The 22,337-nt window shown below is 34.5% G+C and overlaps 1 protein-coding gene across 1 annotated transcript; it reads left to right on the plus strand.

The window, feature by feature from the left end:
• Positions 1 to 339: 339 nt before the first annotated feature.
• Positions 340 to 1,696, plus strand: LOC149540681 (uncharacterized). Its single transcript, XM_089801776.1, has 2 exons — positions 340 to 1,118; positions 1,423 to 1,696. The coding sequence occupies exon 1, from the start codon at positions 418 to 420 to the stop codon at positions 1,066 to 1,068; it is 651 nt and encodes a 216-aa protein (XP_089657902.1). The 5' UTR covers positions 340 to 417; the 3' UTR covers positions 1,069 to 1,118; positions 1,423 to 1,696.
• Positions 1,697 to 22,337: the final 20,641 nt, after the last annotated feature.

Below are 22,337 nucleotides of genomic sequence, written 5' to 3' on the forward strand. Positions count from 1 at the left end.
ATTGAAGCTGCATACGGACGACATTACCTCTCCTAAAGTTGTCTCTTCCGTCTAATTTTCCATTGCCGACACTTTCAGTACAACTTTAGTTGCCCTAGTCTTTCCCTGTTTCTTCCCGTCTACTTCTACTGCGTAGGTTTGGGTGGACAAATCTTCCCGCTTGTTCACACGCATCTGATCTCCGACCAAGACGCGGCATCGAGGAGCTTCCTCGTCATTTCCGCGAATTTGTTTTACGTTTTACAAAATAATTGGATTATCAAAGAAAAAATTAATGAATTCCATAGATCCTTCCTCACAGGCCTTTAAAGAGAGCAATCGACAGCAAAAGTTCCCCTTACAGCGAAGTGGTGAAGTCTGCAAAAGGCAAGCGAGTCCTTCCATTAAAAAACTCAAGCTTTAACGGGAGACCCTAGAATGGCAACAAAAGGCGACGGCAAGATAGATAAGCTGGACTTGGAAAAGGGTCCTGCTATAGATCCGCTTCCTGGGGAAAGCAAGGACAAAACATTGAGCAACAAGGAGGAGGTTGTAATCTCATATCTGTGTAAGTTACTTGTGCTTTTTGGACTGTACGAGTTTTTCGCAGAGCAAGCGAGCCCAGAAAATCAATGGGAAGAGACGAAGAAGATCTGGATAGTAGCAATCGCTATACTCTCTTGCAACACTGCTGTCATCACCACTATGCCTGCAACAACAGATGGAGCTTTGGCGCAAGCTGTGTTGATCCTCACAACCCTGTCTTTTCTTCTCGCCTTCATTTTGGTCATCACCCCGATTGCAATGCCTACCCTCCATATGCCCAACATAAAACGCTTCGTCCTTGTCTCCGCCGGAATTGTGACAGCCTGCAGCTATCTAACCTACGTGGCCACCAAAATGGGAGGCATTACACCCACCTCCATTGCTGCCATCTTCGCCTCAGGCCTCTTTGTGTCATTGATAACCATTCTCTTTCTCATTCAACTTATTTTGGCTTCTCGGCCTCTCGCACAGCCCGAGTCCAGCGCTGCTTACTGCCACTCCTCACTGCCTTCTGCTCCGCCCACTGCCGGCCGGATGACTTGAACCCCATTTGCCCACACTCTTCTTTTTTCCGCTGAATTACCCATTTAAAGGTACGTACAGCACTCTTCTTTGTTTTTCCGCTGAATTACCTAGTTAAAGGTACGGACTGCACTCTTCTTTGTTTTCCTTCATTCTACGGTTGCGTTGCATGTAGATTACTCAATCATTCTCATGATGATCTATCGACCATCAACTAGGTATTTTGTTTTCTGCATTATTCTCATGACACATAGATCATGGAATAGGTCTTGTTTCAAACACTGCTAACTAAAAAAATTTAAATGATCAGTTTTTACAAGCAATCCAATTTTAGAAAATTCACTACCTGAAATCTTACTGTCTTAACTTTTCCAGGTGTATATCTTTCATGTACAAAGAGCTCAATTGGTGAGGATGATCCACTAAGGTTCAAACCTGCGGAAGCGCATTTGTACTAGGTTTGACCCCTGGGTGACTGTGACACCACATCCCCTTGCATGTGGCAACTTACCCAAATGACGACTTCTGGTTTAGATATACGCTTACTCATAATGTTGTTATCAGCTATGTAATGGCAGAGATGCCAATATCTATGTAATCCGATTGTTTCCATTGAAAAAAAAACAAACATGTGCCATTTGGATTTTAATTTTATAAGTAATTCTAGTTTTAATTGTTTATATAAATTCAGTTAGCTTTCTTGTTATTAATTTTTTTTAAAAAATTAAATAGTAGTTTTTGTAAATTTATAGTTGTATTGTATTCTTAATTGAAAATTTTAAATAATTACAAATTGTAAATAGTTTCAATTGTTGTGAATGAATTACGGTTAAGATGTCATTTAACTAATTGTAATTTTAATGATAAGATTTGACAATTATTTATTTATTTAAAATATAAATTATTGTATTTGATGTTCTCTTTAGCATGTCATCATATACAATAATTAACTAAACATTATGATTTCCACTTTCATGCATCTATTACATAAACACATTAGCTAATCATTGTCTAGGAAAACATTTTTTCAAATTTCAAACCTTACAAAAATAGGCAAATATACTTAGGATGTTGACATTCAGTAAAGTTTGTTATTAGTGACAACACTTATTCAGATTCTATATGGCTACCAAGCTTATTGAACAGTCTATAGTGTTTGCCATGCATTTCAATAGCCATTGAGCCACTACAGTTCCCACGGAGCATTTCAATGGTTAGTAAGTGAATTCAGTCAACGTGAAGTCCAGCAGTTCAACCCGAGCACTTCAATGGTTACCAAGCTTTGCAGTTTCTACCGAGCTAGCAGTTCATGTAAAGTGAAGTTAGTGTTAATTGAGCTGTATGATGATTAGTGTTTACCAAGTTCAGTCATGGTAAACATGTAATTCAGTTTATACTGAGTTACACAGTATCTACCGAGTCACCAGTGCAGACCGAGTTCGAGACTACTTTGAGGTGATTAGTATGGATCGAACTGTAAGGTCCCAACCAAGTAAGGACTAGAAGGATCATTAATTTGTCTGCAATATAATTTGATTAGAAGTAAATATTAATTTTGTCATTAAAGAACATTATATGGCTTATGTAATAACATGATTAGGGAGGATCCTTATGTGACTTGCTATGATTAGTATTTCTTAAATAAGATTGACTTATCTTTTGTAACCATCTGAATATTAGTCGCAAATGTGTATGTGATACTTTGTATAGTAGAATCTTGCTTAATTAATTAATGTGCAAAGTTAGACTCAACTTACGATAAACTATAGATTTTGTACATATAATTGGCATTGATTACAAATAGAAATAATTGGATCTCTTTACATATGACATGATAGATTATGAGACCGGTAGCATTAGACCTAAGTCACACTATGATAGAATATCTAATTTATGTTAAAACCTTGATTAGCTAACGTGAGTTACCTTATGGGTCAATACCTTATATTGTTCATCTTACCTCATCATGATAATTAGATAGTTTTTGTAATTGAAATTATGGCCAATTGAATTAAATAGATATTTTGTTGTGATGAATACATTTTACATAAGGTGATTGTGAAAATGGAAATCAAGTTCGGGTTATGTGATTATTGTTTTGAAGTGAATTATGCATCATTTAATTTAAAATAAAGAAGTACAAAAATGATTAGAATGTAGATAACACAGTGAATATTAGTGATACTCGTTATGTTATTCTAAGAGATGTTATGAGTTCAATCCTATAATTAGTGGAAGTAAGTACCTATGCTTGATGAATTTTTTTAGAAATTGCCAATCAATTTAAATGAAAAGATCGTTGATGTGAATAATAATCTAAATATGGGAGTGATTTCACAAAACATTGGTGACTTCTAGGAGAAAGTCAATGAAAAAAGGGGTAGTATGTAATATCCCATCTCATTATATATTTAGACTCAATGGTAAGAACTTGATTTAATGTATGTGTAAGGTGTTATGATACATATGTTATGAATTATTAATGTGGCTACTATTCTTGAAAATGTTGTAACTAGAGAAGTAGTTATAGTAGAATGAATGATACACATTTGCAAATAAATTTTCACAGACATATGATTCTTAAGAAAATGATGTTAGAATATGATGTTGGTCTAATGTGTTGATCTATGGTTCAATCAAGGATATATCTATTAATGTTTACAATTATATATTTATAGGTTTGGGTTGCTGATGTTTAATTTGAATTGTGCAGAGGATGATTATAAAGACCTTCAAAGATACTATGCCAACTCCTGTAAAATAATCAAAGTCTATCTCCATGCAAATTCTTGTAAAATCGGATGTAAACTAAAGTTGGACATTAGAGGCATTAAAATGGACCCTAGAGTGCATTTTGGGTTAAAATAACCTAACCCACTTATACTACCTAGGGTTGGGGGTTAGTTGAGCATCAAATCATGGTCAAAACTTACATTATGACACCTCAAAAGGGCCCCACTTCAAATATGACGAAAATGAATAGTGGGAGACAATGGGTTATGACAGATTGATAAGAAAGACATGTGCCTTCATTAAAGGAGGATAGGGTTTTGGAAGAAGGAGGAGGAAAACTTTGGAGGATTGACCATTCACCATTGTTGGAGATGAAAAGGGGAAGTTATATGCAGAATAGGAGAATGGAGAAGGGGAGATGATGGTAGAACCAGTATGAGGAGAAGAAGATCAAGAGGGAACTTGAGAGAGAGAGATGAGTCTTTCTATCCATTTTCTTTTGTAGTATTTCTCTTTGAGTCGGATTCATGTAAGTCTGAAATGTACAACAAGTGTAGTTTAAAATATTGTTCTTGAATTAGGAACTCACTCACATGATAACATCTATGATCCTTAGATGCAGTGAGTTCTTGCTCCAAGGTATGACTAGGGCACAAGAGGCCTCATGATGCTATAAATTGGTAGGGTGGAAAATGAGCATTGTTTGAGTATTTGCAGTTTTCTTTGCAAACTATAAAAGCTAAGTCTTGTTATTTGATTCAAGCTTGTGTATATGACTCTATGCAAAAGAGAAGTTTTTGATCTTACATTTGTGACGTATGAAAGGTTTCCTATTTGAATACAAGAAAAAAAATAAAGTTATGTGTCTTATTAAGATTTATATTTGAAAGACTTTAAAATGGAAATCTAAATGTAATGCTTTTTCAAGTTGAGATAATTTAGTTAATCAAAGTTTTGTTTCCTTATAGTGCAGATCTGAAATTTGTAGTAGAAAATAGTGCTTTCCTTTAAAAGAATCTATATTTTATTTTGGGTATGAAATTATGGGCATGACACAAACTTCTACTTCTATCGAGTGCATGATGATGCCGAGTACCGACAGTGGACGTCGAGTATCAGAACTTCATCATGTCAGTCTTCAGAACCTGAGTATCTACATATGGGCCAACTTTGTAATATTGGTGCTAACTTGTATATTGACTGACTTTGTAATTATGTAAATCGGATTGATCAAAATCCAAGTGTGACAATAATATTTTAAAAAAAGAAGAAGAAGAATGTGAATGTGAATCAGCAGCAGAAAAAGTACATTGTAAGGCCATATCAGAAAAGGAGCAGCAAAAGACAAATCCATCACATAAAGGTGATCAGTACTTCAAGGAATCTCTATCAACAATTCAGTTGTAAGTCAGAGATCCATTGCTTCATGCTAATAGGTGAACCAATCCAAATCTTTTAACAAGGTAGACTTAATAATCTTTTCTCAAATCTCTTTATTGAGTGCATACTTTATTGTGTATTTCTAAATCCTTCAACAAGGTGGACCTAGCAGTCCTAATTGCTCCTAACAGGGAAGATCATCAAAAGTGATCATTGTAAGCCTTAACAGGCCAACTTTATGCTGTAGTATTGAAGTTTTGTGGGTATCATCCCCACCCCAATTTTACTTTCTATTTGGAAGGCTTCTGGGTCATCAAATTATTTTGTTCAAGTGTTATGAATGTTTTATATTTTTAGTTTCTCATGCATGCAATTAGATCAATAGATAATAATTGTTACATTGCAATAAAGTGTTGAATTTGGTAAATTTTTAGAGGTTATTGATTCACCCCTCTCCTCTCAGTAACCTAGCATAGTCTTGAATATTTCCAACATAGGAGAATAAAGATATTTTTTTTATAAATCTAAATTCGCTCTAGTTATAATTGTAGACACCTAAAATTGGGCACATCTTTTAATCAAACCCTTCACCAAATTAGCAAGGGTTTTAAGGTTAAAATAATATGCATTTTGGAGAATTGAGGATGAATCAATCAAATTTGATTTAAATCAAAAATTCAAATTAATCAACTATTTGAACCCATTTGAAATTTACACATGAAATTCAATTTTAAACAAATTAAAATGGGAATTTATCCTCAAAAGTCAATTTTATATTCAAATATCTCCAAAATCATATTTTAATCAAAGTAGGATCATGAAAATTATATTTTATTCAAAATGGACGCAAGATAATAATTTAATATTTGAAGTGGGATTCTCCATTATGAATATTTTTATTCAAAGTGGATCTCATGGATATTATTATATTTGAAGTGGGATTCTCCATTATGAATATTTTTATTCAAAGTGGATCTCATGGATATTATCATAATTGAGTGTGATTCTCCATTATGAATATCTTATTCAAAGTGGGTCTCACGGATATTATTGTTTTATTCAAATAATAATTTAATAATTGAGTGGACTCTCCATAATGAATATTTTATTCAAAATGGGTTCATGGATATTATTATTTTATTATTTAACTTTTACCCTTGGTAAAAACCAAACCTTACCCCGAGCTCTTTGAAAAAACTATAAATACAAGGCATTTCTAGAGCAAAGGAGGAGGTCTTCATGCATTGTGTTATAGAGAATTCTAGAGTATTGTGAGAAAAATTCAATTTCACACATTGTTATTATAGGCATTCCAAGTTCATTATATAGTTTCAGGTTATTTATTCCATAGTTGTTATATTTAGTTTTCATCATTAAGTTGCATATGATTTTGTATTTTCATCAACATAATTGCATATTGCATTTAGTTTCATATTCATCCCACAATATCCCATTCTAGAATGTGACTGAGATGCTTGATCCGAGAGCAATTTAGTCATCGTAGTTTGGGAGACATCAAACGCTCTTGAAAGACTTAATTTGATAGTTTGTTCTTCAATTTCATTAGCTTTAATTTTCTATCATTTAAGTTTTCATTCTAATGTTTCATGAATATGCTTTTCGTTGATATATATGTGCTAATCCAATTAATTGTTTGCATTGTCTAAGCTTTGATTTGCACAAGTACATCATTTAAGAGCATACAAATATGTAAATTTCAAATGGGTTCAAATAGGTGATTAATTTGAATTTTTGATTTAAATCAAATTTGATTGATTTATCCTCAATTCTCCAAAATACATATGATTTTAACCTTAAAACCCTTGCTAATTTGGTGAAAGGCCTGATTAAAAGATGTGCCCAATTTTAGGTGTCTACAAATGCCCCTCTTTGAACTGATATGCATAGCATATTGGTTTAAAGAATGCTCTTGAATCATTTTGGTTTTGATCCAAGTTGAAAAACCTAATGTTTGATGATCTGAAAAAGAAACTTGGATGCCCCAGTTTGATTGGCTGGAGTAGAATGGATTCAATGGTTGAAGAACCTAGAAGAGAAACTTAAATGATGATGGTTGATATTGATATGTTGCCTTCTCAGAAATGAAATTGGAAAAATCCAATTGTATTCTTGAAAAATGATGATGAAAAGACTATAGAACATGATAAGAGTGGGTGTGCTGAAGAACTGGATCACACAAAAACTTGAAATAACATAGCAGCGTAATCACCAAGTGATATGGAAGATCAATCAAAGAGGTCAAATAGATGAAACAATCCCATCTCAGGATTCAAAGTTGGGAAAGCTAATGTTTCCTAGCTCAAGATATAAAATTTGACAAATAACAGGTTCATGATAGAACCATTAGCTAGATAGCTAGATGTGGTTGACTTAGATTGATTTAGGATAATCACTTGCAATGAAAAACTGATGTAATTTTTTGGAATTTTGTGTAAATAATCCCATGGAGGAAAACTTAGGTGCTTTAGTGCACATAATGCACATAGCAGAGATTAAATCTGAGTTGGCAAATTTGGATGAATTTGGTTCAGACAAGGGTTTCATCAATGAAACCAGAGAGAAGGCAATGCTTTATCAAATGCGAAGAGATGGGATGGATGCAATGGTTTAGAGATTGGTGTGGTAGAAATAGGAGAGAATTCCAATGAATTAGGTGGCACCAATCATATGAGGTATGTGATCAAAAGATGAAGGCATGGGTGCCTTTAATGAGCAAGAATTTATATATTAAACATAGATTGTTTTGGTGCCCCTAATGATAGGATCGAATGATGACAATGGATAAATTGTTCTAATTAAGCATGGATGCACCATTGGGTTTGATGATGAATTGGGGATAAGGGACTTTAATTGGATACATTGGTAGGCTGATGATGTTGTTGTTGAGCAAGATAGTTTCTTTGATATCAAGTGTCCTTGGGGTCATAAATAGAGGGTAAACCTCAAACTTTATACCAAACCTTTGAAACTAACTTTTGGATGAGGCAAAACAAGAACTAAAGGAATGAAATGCAAACCTAGGCAACATGAAATGAGATGCAAACCTAAGTTATGAAATGCAACTAATTGCCACTTTTTGTGAAGAGATGCCTTTTTAATTATCATCATTGAGCACTAAAAATATGATATAGTACAATTAGCACTAGTTCAACCATGGCAATATGAACACTTTATCATTCCGAGCAAACAAAAAGAAAACTATGTACAGGAAAGAAAACTATTTACATTATGTACAATATTGACAATATATTACAAAATTGTCACAGTATTTAACAAGAAAATAAAGAAATGACCCATGATTTCATCCTGGCATCTCTAGTCTCAGACATCATCAATTCACTAGAAATCATGGCATAAGAGAAAATCAACATTTTTCAATCCTTTTTAGTTGTGGTTGTGTGTGAAGCAAGTGTAATATACAATAATTTGGACAATAAATGCGAATGTGGTCCCCAATTGGAAGAATAAAAGTTGCGATAAATATAGTGGTAAGAAGTATTTGTCCAAGTTGATTGTGGTATTGATGGCATATGTTGATGTTTTTCTAATTTTTGGAAAATCTTTTAAATCTTCTAGAATTTTTTTTAAAATATTTAAATTTTTTGTAATTTTTGATGAATATTTACACATGAAATTCAATTTTAAACAAATTAAATTGGGCATTTATCCTCAAAAATCAATTTTATATTCAAATATTTCCAAGATCATATTTTAATCAAAGTAGGATCATGAAAATAATATTTTATTCAAAATGGACCCAAGATAATAATTTAATATTTGAAGTGGGATTCTCCATTATGAATACTTTTAGTCAAAGTGGATCTCATATATATTATTATATTCGAAGTAAGATTCTCCATTATGAATATTTTTTATTCAAAATGGATCTCATGGATATTATTATAATTGAGTGGGATTCTCCATTATGAATATCTTATTCAAAGTGGGTCTCATTGATATTATTGTTTTATTCAAACAATAATTTAATAATTGAGTGGACTCTTCATAATGAATATTTTATTCAAAATGTGTTCATGGATGTTATTATTTTATTATTTAACCTTTACCCTTGGTAAAAAACCAAACCTTACCCCAAGATCTTTTGAAAAACTATAAATACAAGGCATTTCTAGAGCAAAGGAGGAGGTCTTCATGCATTGTGTTATAGAGCATTCTAGAGTATTGCGAGAAAAATCCAATTTCATGCATTGTTATTATAGGCATTTCAAGTTCATTGTATAGTTTCATGTTATTTATTCCATAGTTTTCATATTTAGTTTTCATCATTAAGTTGCATATGATTTTGTATTTTCATCAACATAATTACTTATTGCATTTAGTTTCATATTCATCCCACAATATCCCATTCTAAAATGTGACTGAGATGCTTGATTTGAGAGCAATTCAATCATCATAGTTTGGGAGACATCAGATGCTCTTGAAAGATTTAATTTGATAGTTTGTTCTTCAATTTCATTATCTTTGGATTTTCTATCATTTAAGTTTTCATTCTAATGTTTCATGAATATGCTTTTCGTTGATATATATGTGCTAATCCAATTAATCATTTGCATTGTCTAAGCTTTGATTTGCACAGGTACATCATTTAAGAGCATACAAATGTGCAAATTTCAAATGGGTTCAAATAGTTAATTAATTTCAATTTTTGATTTAAATCAAATTTGAGTGATTTATCCTCAATTCTCCAAAATACATATGATTTTAATCTTGAAACCCATGCTAATTCGGTGAAAGGCCTGATTAAAAGATATACCCAATTTTAGGTGTCTACAAATGCCCCTCTTTGAATTGATATGCATAGAATATTGGTTCAAAGAATTCTCTTGAATAATTTTGGTTTTGATCCAAGTTGAAAAACTTGATGTTTGATGATCTGAAAAGAAACTTGGATGCCCCAATTTGGTTGGCTAGAGTAGAATGGATTGAATGGTTGAAGAACTTGAAAGAGAAACTTAAATAATGATGGTTGATATTAATATGTTGCCCCCTCAGAAATGAAATTGGAAAAATCCAATTGTATTTCTGAAAAATGATGATGAAAAGACTATAGAACATGATAAGAGTGGGTGCATTGAAGAATTAGATCACACAAAAACTTGAAATAACATAGAAATGTAATCACTGAAATATCCCTTTACTGGTTTTGTATGATATTTCAAGCCTCAAATCAGATTTTAAAAACCAAACAACCAATATTACAAAGATCCACCAATTTCTCAAATAAACCCAAATCGGGTATGTCCGAAATAGTGCCAAAAACTTCACAACTTCACAAATTATTAATAAATCTGAAAATTGACATTTTTACAAAAATTTCAGCAGCATAACAGCCTACAAAATAACATTTCCAGATTTGTATATCCTTTACACAACAACTCACAAATGTAGGACAAAACTATGCTCAATCGGGCTCCCATAATTAACACAAAAATGCCCAGAAACATCACAAAAACACTCATAAACTATCTCAGAAGTTTAATCACATCCCAATACATATATTCAGCTCTATTTTAATATCTTAAAGTCTGAAATACAGCAGCAACCCAAACTGATATGAAACACTCAACTGAAAACACCAAACTCAAACCAAAAACAACCCCGAAAACCCACAAATCGGCACTATTCAGCACAAAGGCAAACTTTGTATGAGCATGCACATGGAATGGCTTCAAACTCCCATCCTTAGCCTTTTTGGAAACCTACAAACTCCCGTTCTTGGGTCTCCTTCTCCATAGGTTTGGCAGCCTCTGAAGAACAACAAAGAAAATCAGCAAAAATCAAGTTCTAGAATGAGCCCAAAATGCCTCCAAACCCCTTAAAAGAGGGCATAACCCTAACTCACGTCCAAGAGGGGTTAATAAAATATAATTTAATAATATTTTTTATTTATTAGTCCATTGGTTTCCAAAGATTAGCCCCTTTTGCCAAAACTTCACCTTTTTGGAGTCTGCCTGCCTTAGCAAAGTTTATTATTTTTTATTATTTTGAAAAGAGGACATGACAAGTCCTCCCCTCCAAAATATTGCTTGTCCTCAAGCAATGAAGGTTGGAATTCTCAAGAATATGTGCTCCTTCCCAAGTTGCATCCTCTAGTGGTAATCCTTTCCATTTGACCAAATGCTCTATGACGCTCCTGTTTTTCAATCTTTTCTCTCTTGTATCCAAAATCTCTTCTGGTATGAAAACTAATTTCCCTTCATCATCAAGAGGTGGTAATTCTGTAGATACCATGGTTTTCTAGCCTAGAACCTTCTTTAGGAAAGATACATGGAAAATATTATGTACTTTGCTATTTGGTGGGAGCTCCAATTCATAAGCTACTTCTCCTACCTTCTTGATGATCTTATAAGGCCCATAGAACCTTGGCTTGAGTTTCTCTGCCCCATTCCTCTTCAAGTTGCTTTGCTTATATGGCTGAAACCTAACAAATACCAAATCTCCCACCTTAAAAGATCTTTCAATCCTTTTCCTATCAGCATATAACTTTTGTTGGTTCTGTGCATGTTGTAGATTATCCTTGAGGGACCTTATTATGTCTTCGCTTTGCTTGATGAAATCACTTGCTGCAGGTACTCTGCTATCAAAATGTATTTGATCGACAAAGGAAAGGGCATCATAACCATAAAGAGCATGAAAAGGAGGCATACCAATAGACATGTGATGAGATGTATTGTAACAATACTCCCCTAGGTGTAACCATTTCACCCAAGCATATTGTTGATTTGAAACATAGTTCCTCAAATATCCCTCTATCCATTTATTAACTATCTCTATTTGTGCATCTGTTTGAGGGTGATAGCTAGTACTGGGAGTGAGTTCAGTTCCTGCCAAATGAAAGAGCTCCTTCCAAAAAGAGCTGAGGAATCTACTGTCCTGGTCACTAACAATGTTTCTAGGCAAGCCATGTAATCTAAAAATTTTCTTGAAGAACAATTCGGCCACTTGTGATGCCTTGAAATCAGATGTGATAGGAAAGAAATGTGCATACTTAGTTAGTCTATCTACCACCACATATATGCAATCCTTACCTTGAACCTTGGGCAACCCAGTGATGAAGTCCATGGAAATACTTTCGCATTTTTGTTCAGGAATAGGAAGTGGCTGCAACAACCCTGCGGGAAAATTTTGCTCACTCTTGCTTTGCTGGCATACCATACATTCTTTAATGTGTTTAAGGACATCCTCTTTCATACCCTTCCATGAAAACCGCTCTCGAATTTGCCTGTTTGTCTTGAAGTATCCCTGATGACCAGCCAAAGGTGTGTCATGAAAGGCCCTCAATATCCTCTCCTTAGTTTTTGATCCTGGCACTAAGAAGATCCTGTTCTTGTAATAAATCAATTCATCAACAACCTTGTACCTGTTATCATCCGCTAACTTATCCAAAATCTTGGTGGCAAAGGAATCTTTAGCATACTCTAAAATTATGGAGATTTTCCAATTAGCAGAGATAGATGATAAGGAACACAAAGTAGGCTTTCTTGAGAGAGCATCAGCAACCACATTATTCTTTCCTTTCATGTATTCAATATCAAAATCATAAGCTTGCAATTTGCTTACCCATTTTTGTTGACGATCATTCAAATCCCTTTGGTTCAAGAAGAACCTGAGGCTATTATGGTCTGTCTTTACAATGAATCTCTCACATACCAAATATTGTCTAAACTTATGAAGTGGATGAATGATTGCCAACATTTCTTTATCATAGATGGAGTAACCTTTCTCTGATTGATTTAATTTTCTACTCTCAAATGCTATTGGATGTCCCCTTTGAGTTAGGACAGCCCCTATACCTTCTCCAGAAGCATCACATTCAACAACAAAAGGTAAAGAGAAATCTGGAATTGCAAGCACAAGGCATGAACTCATTACCTCCTTAAGCTTATCAAATGTTTTTTGTGCCTCTTCTATCCAAACAAAAGCTCCTTTCTTTGTCAAATTAGTCAAGGGGGCAGCAAGCTGAGAAAATCCCTTGGCAAATCTCCTATAGTAGTGGGTGGAGGCCAATCCAAAATTGCCTGGATTTTTTGTTGATCAACCTATACTCCTTTAGAACTTATTATATGTCCTAAATAAAGGATCTCTGTCAAACCAAACTCAGATTTAGATAGCTTAGCATAGAAGGATTTCTGCTCCAAGATTCCCAAAATAGTGTCTATGTGCTTTAGACGCTCTTCCCATGTTTTACTGTAAATCAAGATATCATCAAAAAATACCAAAACAAATTTTTGAAGATGCTGGCTGAATACCTTATTCATACAAGATTGGAATGTTGCAGGTGCGTTAGTGAGGCCAAATGGCATAACAAGAAATTCAAAGTGCCCAAAGTGACATCTGAAAGCAATCTTTTCCACATCTTCACTCCTCATTCAGATTTGATGGTACCCTGATCTTAAGTCAATTTTTGAGAAGTATACAGCAACATGTAACTCATCAATGAGTTCATCTATGCGTGGTATGGGATACCTATTTTTTATGGTCTTCTTGTTTAGAACCCTGTAGTCTATACACATTCTCATTGTACCATCCTTTTTCTTGACAAGTACCACAGATGATGCAAATGGACTAGAGCTAGGCCTTATGAATCCCATGTCTAGGAGTTCTTGAATAGTTTTTTCAATTTCTTCCTTATAACCTCTTGGATGGCGGTATGGGGTCGTTATAACTGGTTTGGCACTCTGTTCTAACTCTATAACATGCTCGAAACCTCTATCTGGTGGTAATCCTGGAGGCAAGTCATTGAAAACTATACTATGCTTATCTAGAATACTTTGAATTTCAAAATGGAAATTACCTTGATTCTTTGGAGAGTTTGTTGGATGGATCATGACTCATGCTGCCCATGCTACTTGTCCTCTTCGAAAAGTCCTCTCCATCCTCTTTGCAGAGATCGCCCTAGGTGCTCCATTCGATAAACCTCTCAATATGACTTCTTTCCCATTGGAATGAAATTTAAACTCCATAGTTTGATGGTTCATGTAATAGCCTCCAATAGAGTGCAACCATTGGACACCCAATACAAGATCTATGTCCCCAATACCAACCACATAGAAGTCATCACATAACTCATAATCTCCTAAGGTCATCTTGAGTTGTTTCACCACCCGTGTGCAAGGCATAGTGAATCCATTAGCTACAGTAACATTGAATCCCTCAAAATCTTTTGCTTTAAGCCCTCTTTTCATGAAAAATCCCTCATCAATAAAATTGTGAGTTGCCCCACTATCAAGAAGAACTGTCAACCTTTGCCCTACTAGTACCCCTCGAATTCGGAAGGGATGGTATCTTGGGACTCCTGATAATGCTGCTAAAGTGCCATCCTTGCTGATTTCTTTTTCTTTCTCTTCTTCTACCTCCTCCTTAGTATCATGAAATTCCTCATGCTCATCTGAATTAGATTCTGAAGCAACTTCAATATAGTGCACTTGACCTTTCCCCAAACATCTGTGTCCTGGAACCCATGGTTCTCTACAAGTAAAACAAAGCTTTTTCCTTCGTAATTCACTCCTAGTCTCTTCATCTACCTTCTTTTTTGCCACATTCTTCACATCTTTTGGTGGTAGTGTTGGAAAAGTCTTTTTTTGAAAATTTCCCTTATGTTGCCAAAGATTTGGGGGTTTTTGATTAGTGACTGATTTCATAGGCATGCAAGTTTCAAGTTGCAAGCTTCTTTTGATAGCTTCCTGTAAGGTTGAGGGTGAGAAAGCCTTAACCAAACCCTTAACAGAATCTTCTAAACCATCAAGAAAAAGATAAACAATCCTCTTTTCACTCATATTAGGTACCATAACAGCCACTTTTTGAAATTCTCCTATATACTCATTAACTGATTTGGTTTGCTTCAACTTTGACAATTCTTTAAAGTACTCTTCATCATCCTTGAGGTCAAATCTATCTATCACTCTTTGACTGAAATCATCAAATGTAGTTACTTGATCATGACCTTGAGTAGTCATTCCATGATACCACCAATCATAGGCTGCATCTTCCAAGTGTAGACTTGCAAATTGAACAACATCACTCTCTTTCATGGGGTTAAGTGTGAAGAAAGTTTGTAATTTTTGTAGCCATGCTCTAGCTGAAATTTTATTTGTTCCATCAAAAGTAGGTGCTGTAAACTTGCTTATTTTATTTTGAGCTCTCTTCCACTTGTGTCATGCTCCCTCTTGTTCTCTTTCTTGGGCATCAAAGTGTTCATCATATCCACATATTCTCTAAAAGGAACTAAACTATGAAAGTCATCATCTAAGTCATTGTAAGTAGCTCTTAATGTAATCAAGTTACCTGTAACCTCTTCTACAAGATTAATGGCTAGATTTGGTACTGGTGGCTCATCTGCAGGCAAGAAAATAGTTTTGGTTGATTTAGATGGTGTGGATCTCCCATTTCTTGGCTCCTCTGAAGTGCTCCCTTTCTCATTAATAGATGCAACTCCTTGTAGTTTTTCTGTCAATATTCGCAAAGCCTCTCTAGTTTCTACCAAACCATCCACTGTTTGCTTCTGAGTATTTTGGATGTCATGGAAGAATTTCTTTGCCATCTCATTTGGATCAACCATACTTTTCTCTTCCTTGGATTTTGTACTTCTACTTTCAACTGGAGGTTTGATCAAAATTTTTTTATTCTTTTCTCGCTACAAATATCTTTTCTCTCTTTCACTTAGTTGCATGCGACCATAAATTTTGACATGCAACTAATTAGAAGCAACATGCAACCATAAATTATGACATGCAAGATCTGGGTAGTTGTCAAAATTGACATGCAAGATCTGGGTAGTTGTCAAAACTGACATGCAAGATCTGGGTAGTTGTCAAAACTAACATGCAAACTTCTACAAACCCTCAGGCTGGCAAGAGCATGGCTCTGATACCACTAAAATGTCCCTTTACTAGTTTTGTATGATATTTCAAGCCTCAAATCAGATTTTAAAAAACCAAACAACCAATATTACAAAGATCCACCAATTTCTCAAATAAACCCAAATCAGGTATGTCCGAAATAGTGCCAAAAACTTCACAACTTCACAAATTATTAATAAATCTGAAAATGGACATTTTTATAAAAATTTCAGCAGCATAACAGCCTACAAAATGACATTTCCATATTTGTATAGCCTTTACACAACAACTCACAAATGTAGGACAAAACTATGCTCAATCGGGCTCCCGAAATTAACACAAAAATGCCCAGAAACACCACTAAAACACTCATAAACTATCTCAGAAGTTTAATCACATCCCAATACATATATTTAGCTCTATTTTAACATCTTAAATTCTAAAATACAGCAGCAACCCAAACTGATATGAAACACTCAACTGAAAACACCAAACTCAAACCAAAAACAACGTCGAAAACCCACAAATCAACACTATTCAGCACAAAGGCAAACTCTGTATGAGCATGCACATGGAATGGATTCAAACTCCCATCCTTAGCCTTCCTGGAAACCTACAAACTCTCATTCTTGGGTCTCCTTCTCCACAGGTTTGGTAGCCTCTGAAGAACAACAAAGAAAATTAGCAAAAATCAAGTTCTAGAATGAGCCCAAAATGCCTCCAAACCCCTTAAAAGAGGGCATAACCCTAACTCACGTCCAAGAGGAGTTAATAAAATAAAATTTAATAATATTTTTTATTTATTAGTCCATTGGTTTCCAAAGATTAGCCCCTTTTGCCGAAACTTCACCTTTTTGGAGCTTGCCTACCTTAGCAAAGTTTATTATTTTTTATTATTTTGAAAAGGGGACATGACAATCACCAAGTGACATGGAAGATCAATCAAAGAGGTCAAATATATGAAATAGTCCCATCTTAGGATTCAGAGTTGGGAAAACTAACGTGTCCTTGCTCAAGATATAGAATTGGACAAATAATGGGTTCATGATAGAACCATTAGCTACATAGCTAGATGTGGTTGACTTAGATTAATGTAGGATAATCACTTGCAATGAAAAACTGATGTAATTTTTTGAAATTTTGTGTAAATAAGCCCATGGAGGACAACTTAGGTGCTTTAGTACACATAATGCACATAGCATAGATTAAATCTGAGTTGGCATATTTGGATGAATCTGGTTAAGACAAGGGTTTCATTAATGAAACCAGAGAGAAGGCAATGCTTTATCAAATGCGAAGAGATGGGATGGATGCAATGGTTTAGAGATTTGTGTACTAGAAATGGGAGAGAATTCCAATGAATTAGATGGCACCAATCATATGAGGTATGCGATCAAAAGATGAAGGCATGCGTGCCTTTAATGAGCAAGAATTTATATATTAAACATAGATTTTTTTGGTGCCCCTAGTGATAGGATCGAATGATGACAATGGATAAATTGTTCTAATTAAGCATGGATGCACCATTGGGTTTGATGATGAATTGGGGATAAGGGAATTTAATTGGACACATTGGTAGACTAATGATGTTGTTATTGAGCAAGGTAGCTTCTTTGATATCAAGTGTCCTTGGGGTCATGAATTGAGGGTAAACCTCAAACTTTATACCAAACCTTTGAAACTAACTTTTGGATGAGGCAAAACAAGAAATGAAGGAATGACATGCAAACCTAGGCAACATGAAATGAGATGCAAGCCTAAGTTATGAAATGCAACTAATTGTCACTTTTTGTGAAGAGATGTCTTTTTAATTATCATCATTGAGCACTAAAAACATGATATAGTACAATTACCACTAGTTCGACCATGGCAATATGAACACTTTATCATTTCGAGCAAACAAAAAGAAAACTATGTATAGAAAAGAAAACAATTTACATTATGTACAATATTGACAATAAATTACAAAATTGCCATAGTATTTAACAAACACTACAAACAAAATACAAAGAAATGACCCATGATTTCACCCTGGCATCTCTAGTCTTGGACATCATTGAGTCACTAGAAATCATGACATAAGAGAAAATAAGCATTTTTCAATCCTTTGTAGTTGTGGTTGTGTGTGAAGCAAGTGTAATAAATAATAATTTCTACAATAAATGGCAATGTGGTCCCCACTTGGAAGAATAAAAGCTATGGTAAAAATAGTGGTAGGAAGTATTTGTCCAAGTTGATTGTGGTATTGATGGCATATGTTGATGTTTTTGTAATTTTTGGAAAATGTTTTAAATGTTTTGGGAATTTTTGAAAAATATTTAAATGTTTTGTAATTTTTGATGAATATTTGGATGTTTCTAGAATTTTTTAAAAATATGTGATTTTTTTTGGAATTTTTGAATGTTTTTGAAACTTTTGAAAAATATAAATGTTGGAAAGGTTTTAATCTCCATAAAAGTGGGAACAATATGATCCATAGAGGAAGAAAAACCTTTACTTATATGTGGGGAACTAAATGTCCATGTGGGTTCATAATGAAGGATGAGTAGAGATTTGCATAACATTTGGAGGGCCCTGATATGTAAGGCATAATTCTAAATATATTAATAGCCTTTATAGATGATTACAAGGCCAACATTGGGATGTTTCTCTAGGTGTGTTCTGAGATGGATACTCTCAAGGCCTATGGAAAGGTGTTTAGGGGCCCAAAAAAAGTTTTTGGGCCCAAAAAGGTGCTTGAGGGGCCTGAAAAAGGTGTTTGGGCCTAAAAAGGTGCTTAAGGGGCTTGAAAAAGGTGCTTGGGCCTAAAAAAAGTGCATGAGCCTAAAAAGACATTTAAGGGGGAGCCAAGCTCTCATACTTAGGCTTACTTATTCTATGCCCCTAGTTGTGTGAGGATGAAAGAGTACAATGGATATCTGGGTTTTCAAGATAGCATTGATATATTTGTTGAAATGGGTGAGACCAATCATGGCCATTGCAACATAAATAAGACTAATGATCCATTGAGAATTTATGTTCTTGACAAGAGGAAGGAAAAGGGGATACCTCTTGTTCTATTTGCATTGTGCCATATTTTCCAAAGCTGAGCAACATGTTTCAAGACATAACTATGTTGCTTCTTACTATTAGTGAGGCATGTTGGATTCAAATATTTCATGTCTTGTCATATAGCCTATTTGAGCTAAAGTGAGCCACGTTTGATAGGAATATAGAGGTGTTAATTTTTTTTTGAGCTTTCATGGCTATGTTTGGCAATTATGACCCCTCTTTTGAATGGTTTTGTCAAATTTTGAAAAATTTGATAATTTTTTAATGTTTTTGACAATTTTTGACAATTTTTGAAGGTTTTTGATGATTTTTAACAATTTTTGAATTTCTTTTATGATTTTTAATAGTTTTCAAATGTTTTTGATGATTTTTAAGATTTTTTCAACTGGTGGGAGTGAGACAAGGATGTGAGTGAGATTTGTTGGACTATGGAAATAACCAGGATTGTGTGGAGGCACTTAAAGAGTCAAGGAGACCAAAGTGGGCTAAAAGGGCTAAGAGAAAACTTAGGGAGTTATATTGGAGATGATGAAGGCAAGATGATCTTTAGAACATCAAACAGATTAAATAAGAGCTAAAACAGATAGTGGGAATCATTGGTTATGGCAGATAGTTGAGATGTGCATTGATTTTATTGCAATTCATGTCTATGGTATCTCAATACATAATATGACTCCATGTTCCTCCTAATTGGTTTCTCTCCCCTTTTTTGTTGTACTATTGACTGTCTTCATAGCTGTGAACTTTGCTGGCTACCAAGGAACCATTGAACTATAACCCACAAGTGTTTCTCAATTGGGTATGTGCGAAATTAACTCAACTGTGCTAGGTAAGCCTATGGCTATCTTGATTGTTTTTCTACATTGAAGAAATTTTGTTATTTAGGGATGTCCAAAGGTGCTATCTCTCATTCCTTTTCAAACCAAAGCTGGCATTTCTCACTTCTTTTGTACCATTTTTTTCTTTTTCTTTTTTTTTGGTGCTTTGGATTTTTTTGATTTTTGATTGTTTGATATTTTTTTTAGAGATTACCAATTCTCAAGAAATATCACATTATTTTCCCCCCAATGTCTAGCATGATGTAGGATAGTATCAATAAACAAGTTGAGGGATAAGATTGATAAGTGAAAATGTCGAAGTAGGTGAATGTTATCCTTAGGGACTATCTCTTCAAGATTGCCCAAGCTAGGAAAAGGTACTGACATATGAAGCTTGTTTTGGATAAGAAATTTAAGTCAACAAGTTAGATAGCATATAGGTAATGACCTGATGCCATAAAGGTATGTAGTTCCAAAAGAGCAAACATGTCAAGCAGTTTCTAAGAACCAATTTTTTCTTTTCTTTTTTCTTTTATTGATCAAGACCAAGGTTTCAATAGAATAGGATAGCAATAGGATGGAGCTAGGTATGGAGGCCATGAAATGTGGGATACACAAGATTGTGATAGGGATAAGATAGTCAATGCTCACATATAGCTCAACTTTGTCAAGATTAAAGGTGAAAAAATGGATAGATGGATGATGGAAGAATTACATATGATGCCTGTTTGCTAGGTTTTCATCATGGTACTTGTCCAAAGTGCCACAAGAAGTGGTTTTCACCATAGGCTAGGTTTATTTTTCTTTAGTTTTGCTACCAAGGTACTTGTTTACCAAGTTTTTACCAAGGTACTTTTTCTTTTGAATGATTTTGAGCCATTTTTGCTTTGAATAATGCTCCTTGTTAAAGGATATGTTAAGATAGGTAAAGGTCACTAAAAGGTATGCTCAAAGATGTTGATAAGGTGAGGAAAGGAAGATGGTAGAGAAGATAGGGGTAGGCAAAGGATAAGGTTGTACGCTTTGGATGGATAGAAGAAGTATGGATAATAAGGAAGTGTAGGCTTCAAAAGATTGTAGAAGGGTGGGTGTAAAAGTGGGTAAGATCAACAAGGACACACACACTAAAGGGTAATGGGATGATATAATAGATATGGGTGAAATAGCATAAGATATGGATTTTGGAGATGGTAGAATGCTTGTGGAAGATGATGGAGTGGAAAGCATTGGAAGTTGTTTGGAAGAAAATGGAGTGGAAGTCTTTGGAAGCCTGAATGTCAACTTTTCTTTGTTTTCAATATTCAAGTCTTTCAAAAGAGACTTGGGGATCCATATAGATTTTGATTCTTCCTTGCCTTTGGATACTTCACAATGCATTTCTTCAACAATGAGTTAGGAATCCGTATATGCTTGATTTTTGTTCTTTGCATTTTTTGAACAATGGGTTTAGGAACCCATTATTTCTTTATTTTTGTGGATGTTTTGGAATACATCAGTGACAAAAAAATGATTAAAACACATCACAATCTCTTTTCAAATGATCTTTTCAATCTAATACTAAAATTTTGCACATGCATAAAATTTCAAGTATACATGCAATGAAAGTACAAAAGTTCTATTTATTTCATTCAAACAATAGAAATTTCATTCAGTGGTTAGTAAGTGAATTTAGTCATCATGAAGTCTAGTAGTTCAACCCGAGCACTTCAATGGTTACCAAGCTGACCAAGTTCGAGACTACTCTAAGGTGATTAGTATGGACCGAGCTTCTACTTCTATCGAGTGCATGACGATGCCAAGTACTGACAGTAGACGCCAAGTACCAGAACTTCATCAAGTCAGTCTTCAAAACCCGAGTATCTACATATGGGCCAACTTTGTAATATTGGTGTTAACTTGTATATTGACTGACTTTGTAATTATGTAAATTGGATTGATATATATGTAATGTATTGTATCATATCCAAGTGTGACAATAATATTTAAAAAGAAGAAGAAGAAGAATGTGAATGTGAATCAGTAGCAGACAAAGTATATTGTAAGGCCATATTAGAAAAGGATCAGCAAAAGACAAATCCATCACATAAAGGTGATCAGTACTTCAAGGAATCTCTATCAGCAATTCAGTTGTAAGTCAGAGATCCATTGCTTCATCCTAACAGGTGAACCAATCCAAATCCTTTAACAAGGTAGACTTAACAGTATTTTCTCAAATCTCTTTATTGAGTGCATACTTCATTGTGTATTTGTAAATCCTTCAACAAGGTGGACCTAGCAGTCCTAATTGCTCCTAACAGGGCAGATCATCAGAAGTGATCATTGTAAGCCTTATCAGGCCAACTTTATGCTGTAGTATTGAAGTTTTGTGGGTGTCATCCCCACCCCATTTTTACTTTCTATTTGGAAGGCTTCTGGGTCATCAAATTAT

The sequence above is a fragment of the Cupressus sempervirens genome, chromosome 9 (assembly GCF_028749045.1).
Source record: "Cupressus sempervirens isolate cs-2001-9-10 chromosome 9, ASM2874904v1, whole genome shotgun sequence".
NCBI classification, from domain to species: domain Eukaryota; kingdom Viridiplantae; phylum Streptophyta; class Pinopsida; order Cupressales; family Cupressaceae; genus Cupressus; species Cupressus sempervirens.

Excerpts from the sequence above, each read along its gene's own strand:
- LOC149540681 (XM_089801776.1), top strand. The coding sequence starts at position 418 with ATGGCAACAAAAGGCGACGGCAAGATAGATAAGCTGGACTTGGAAAAG.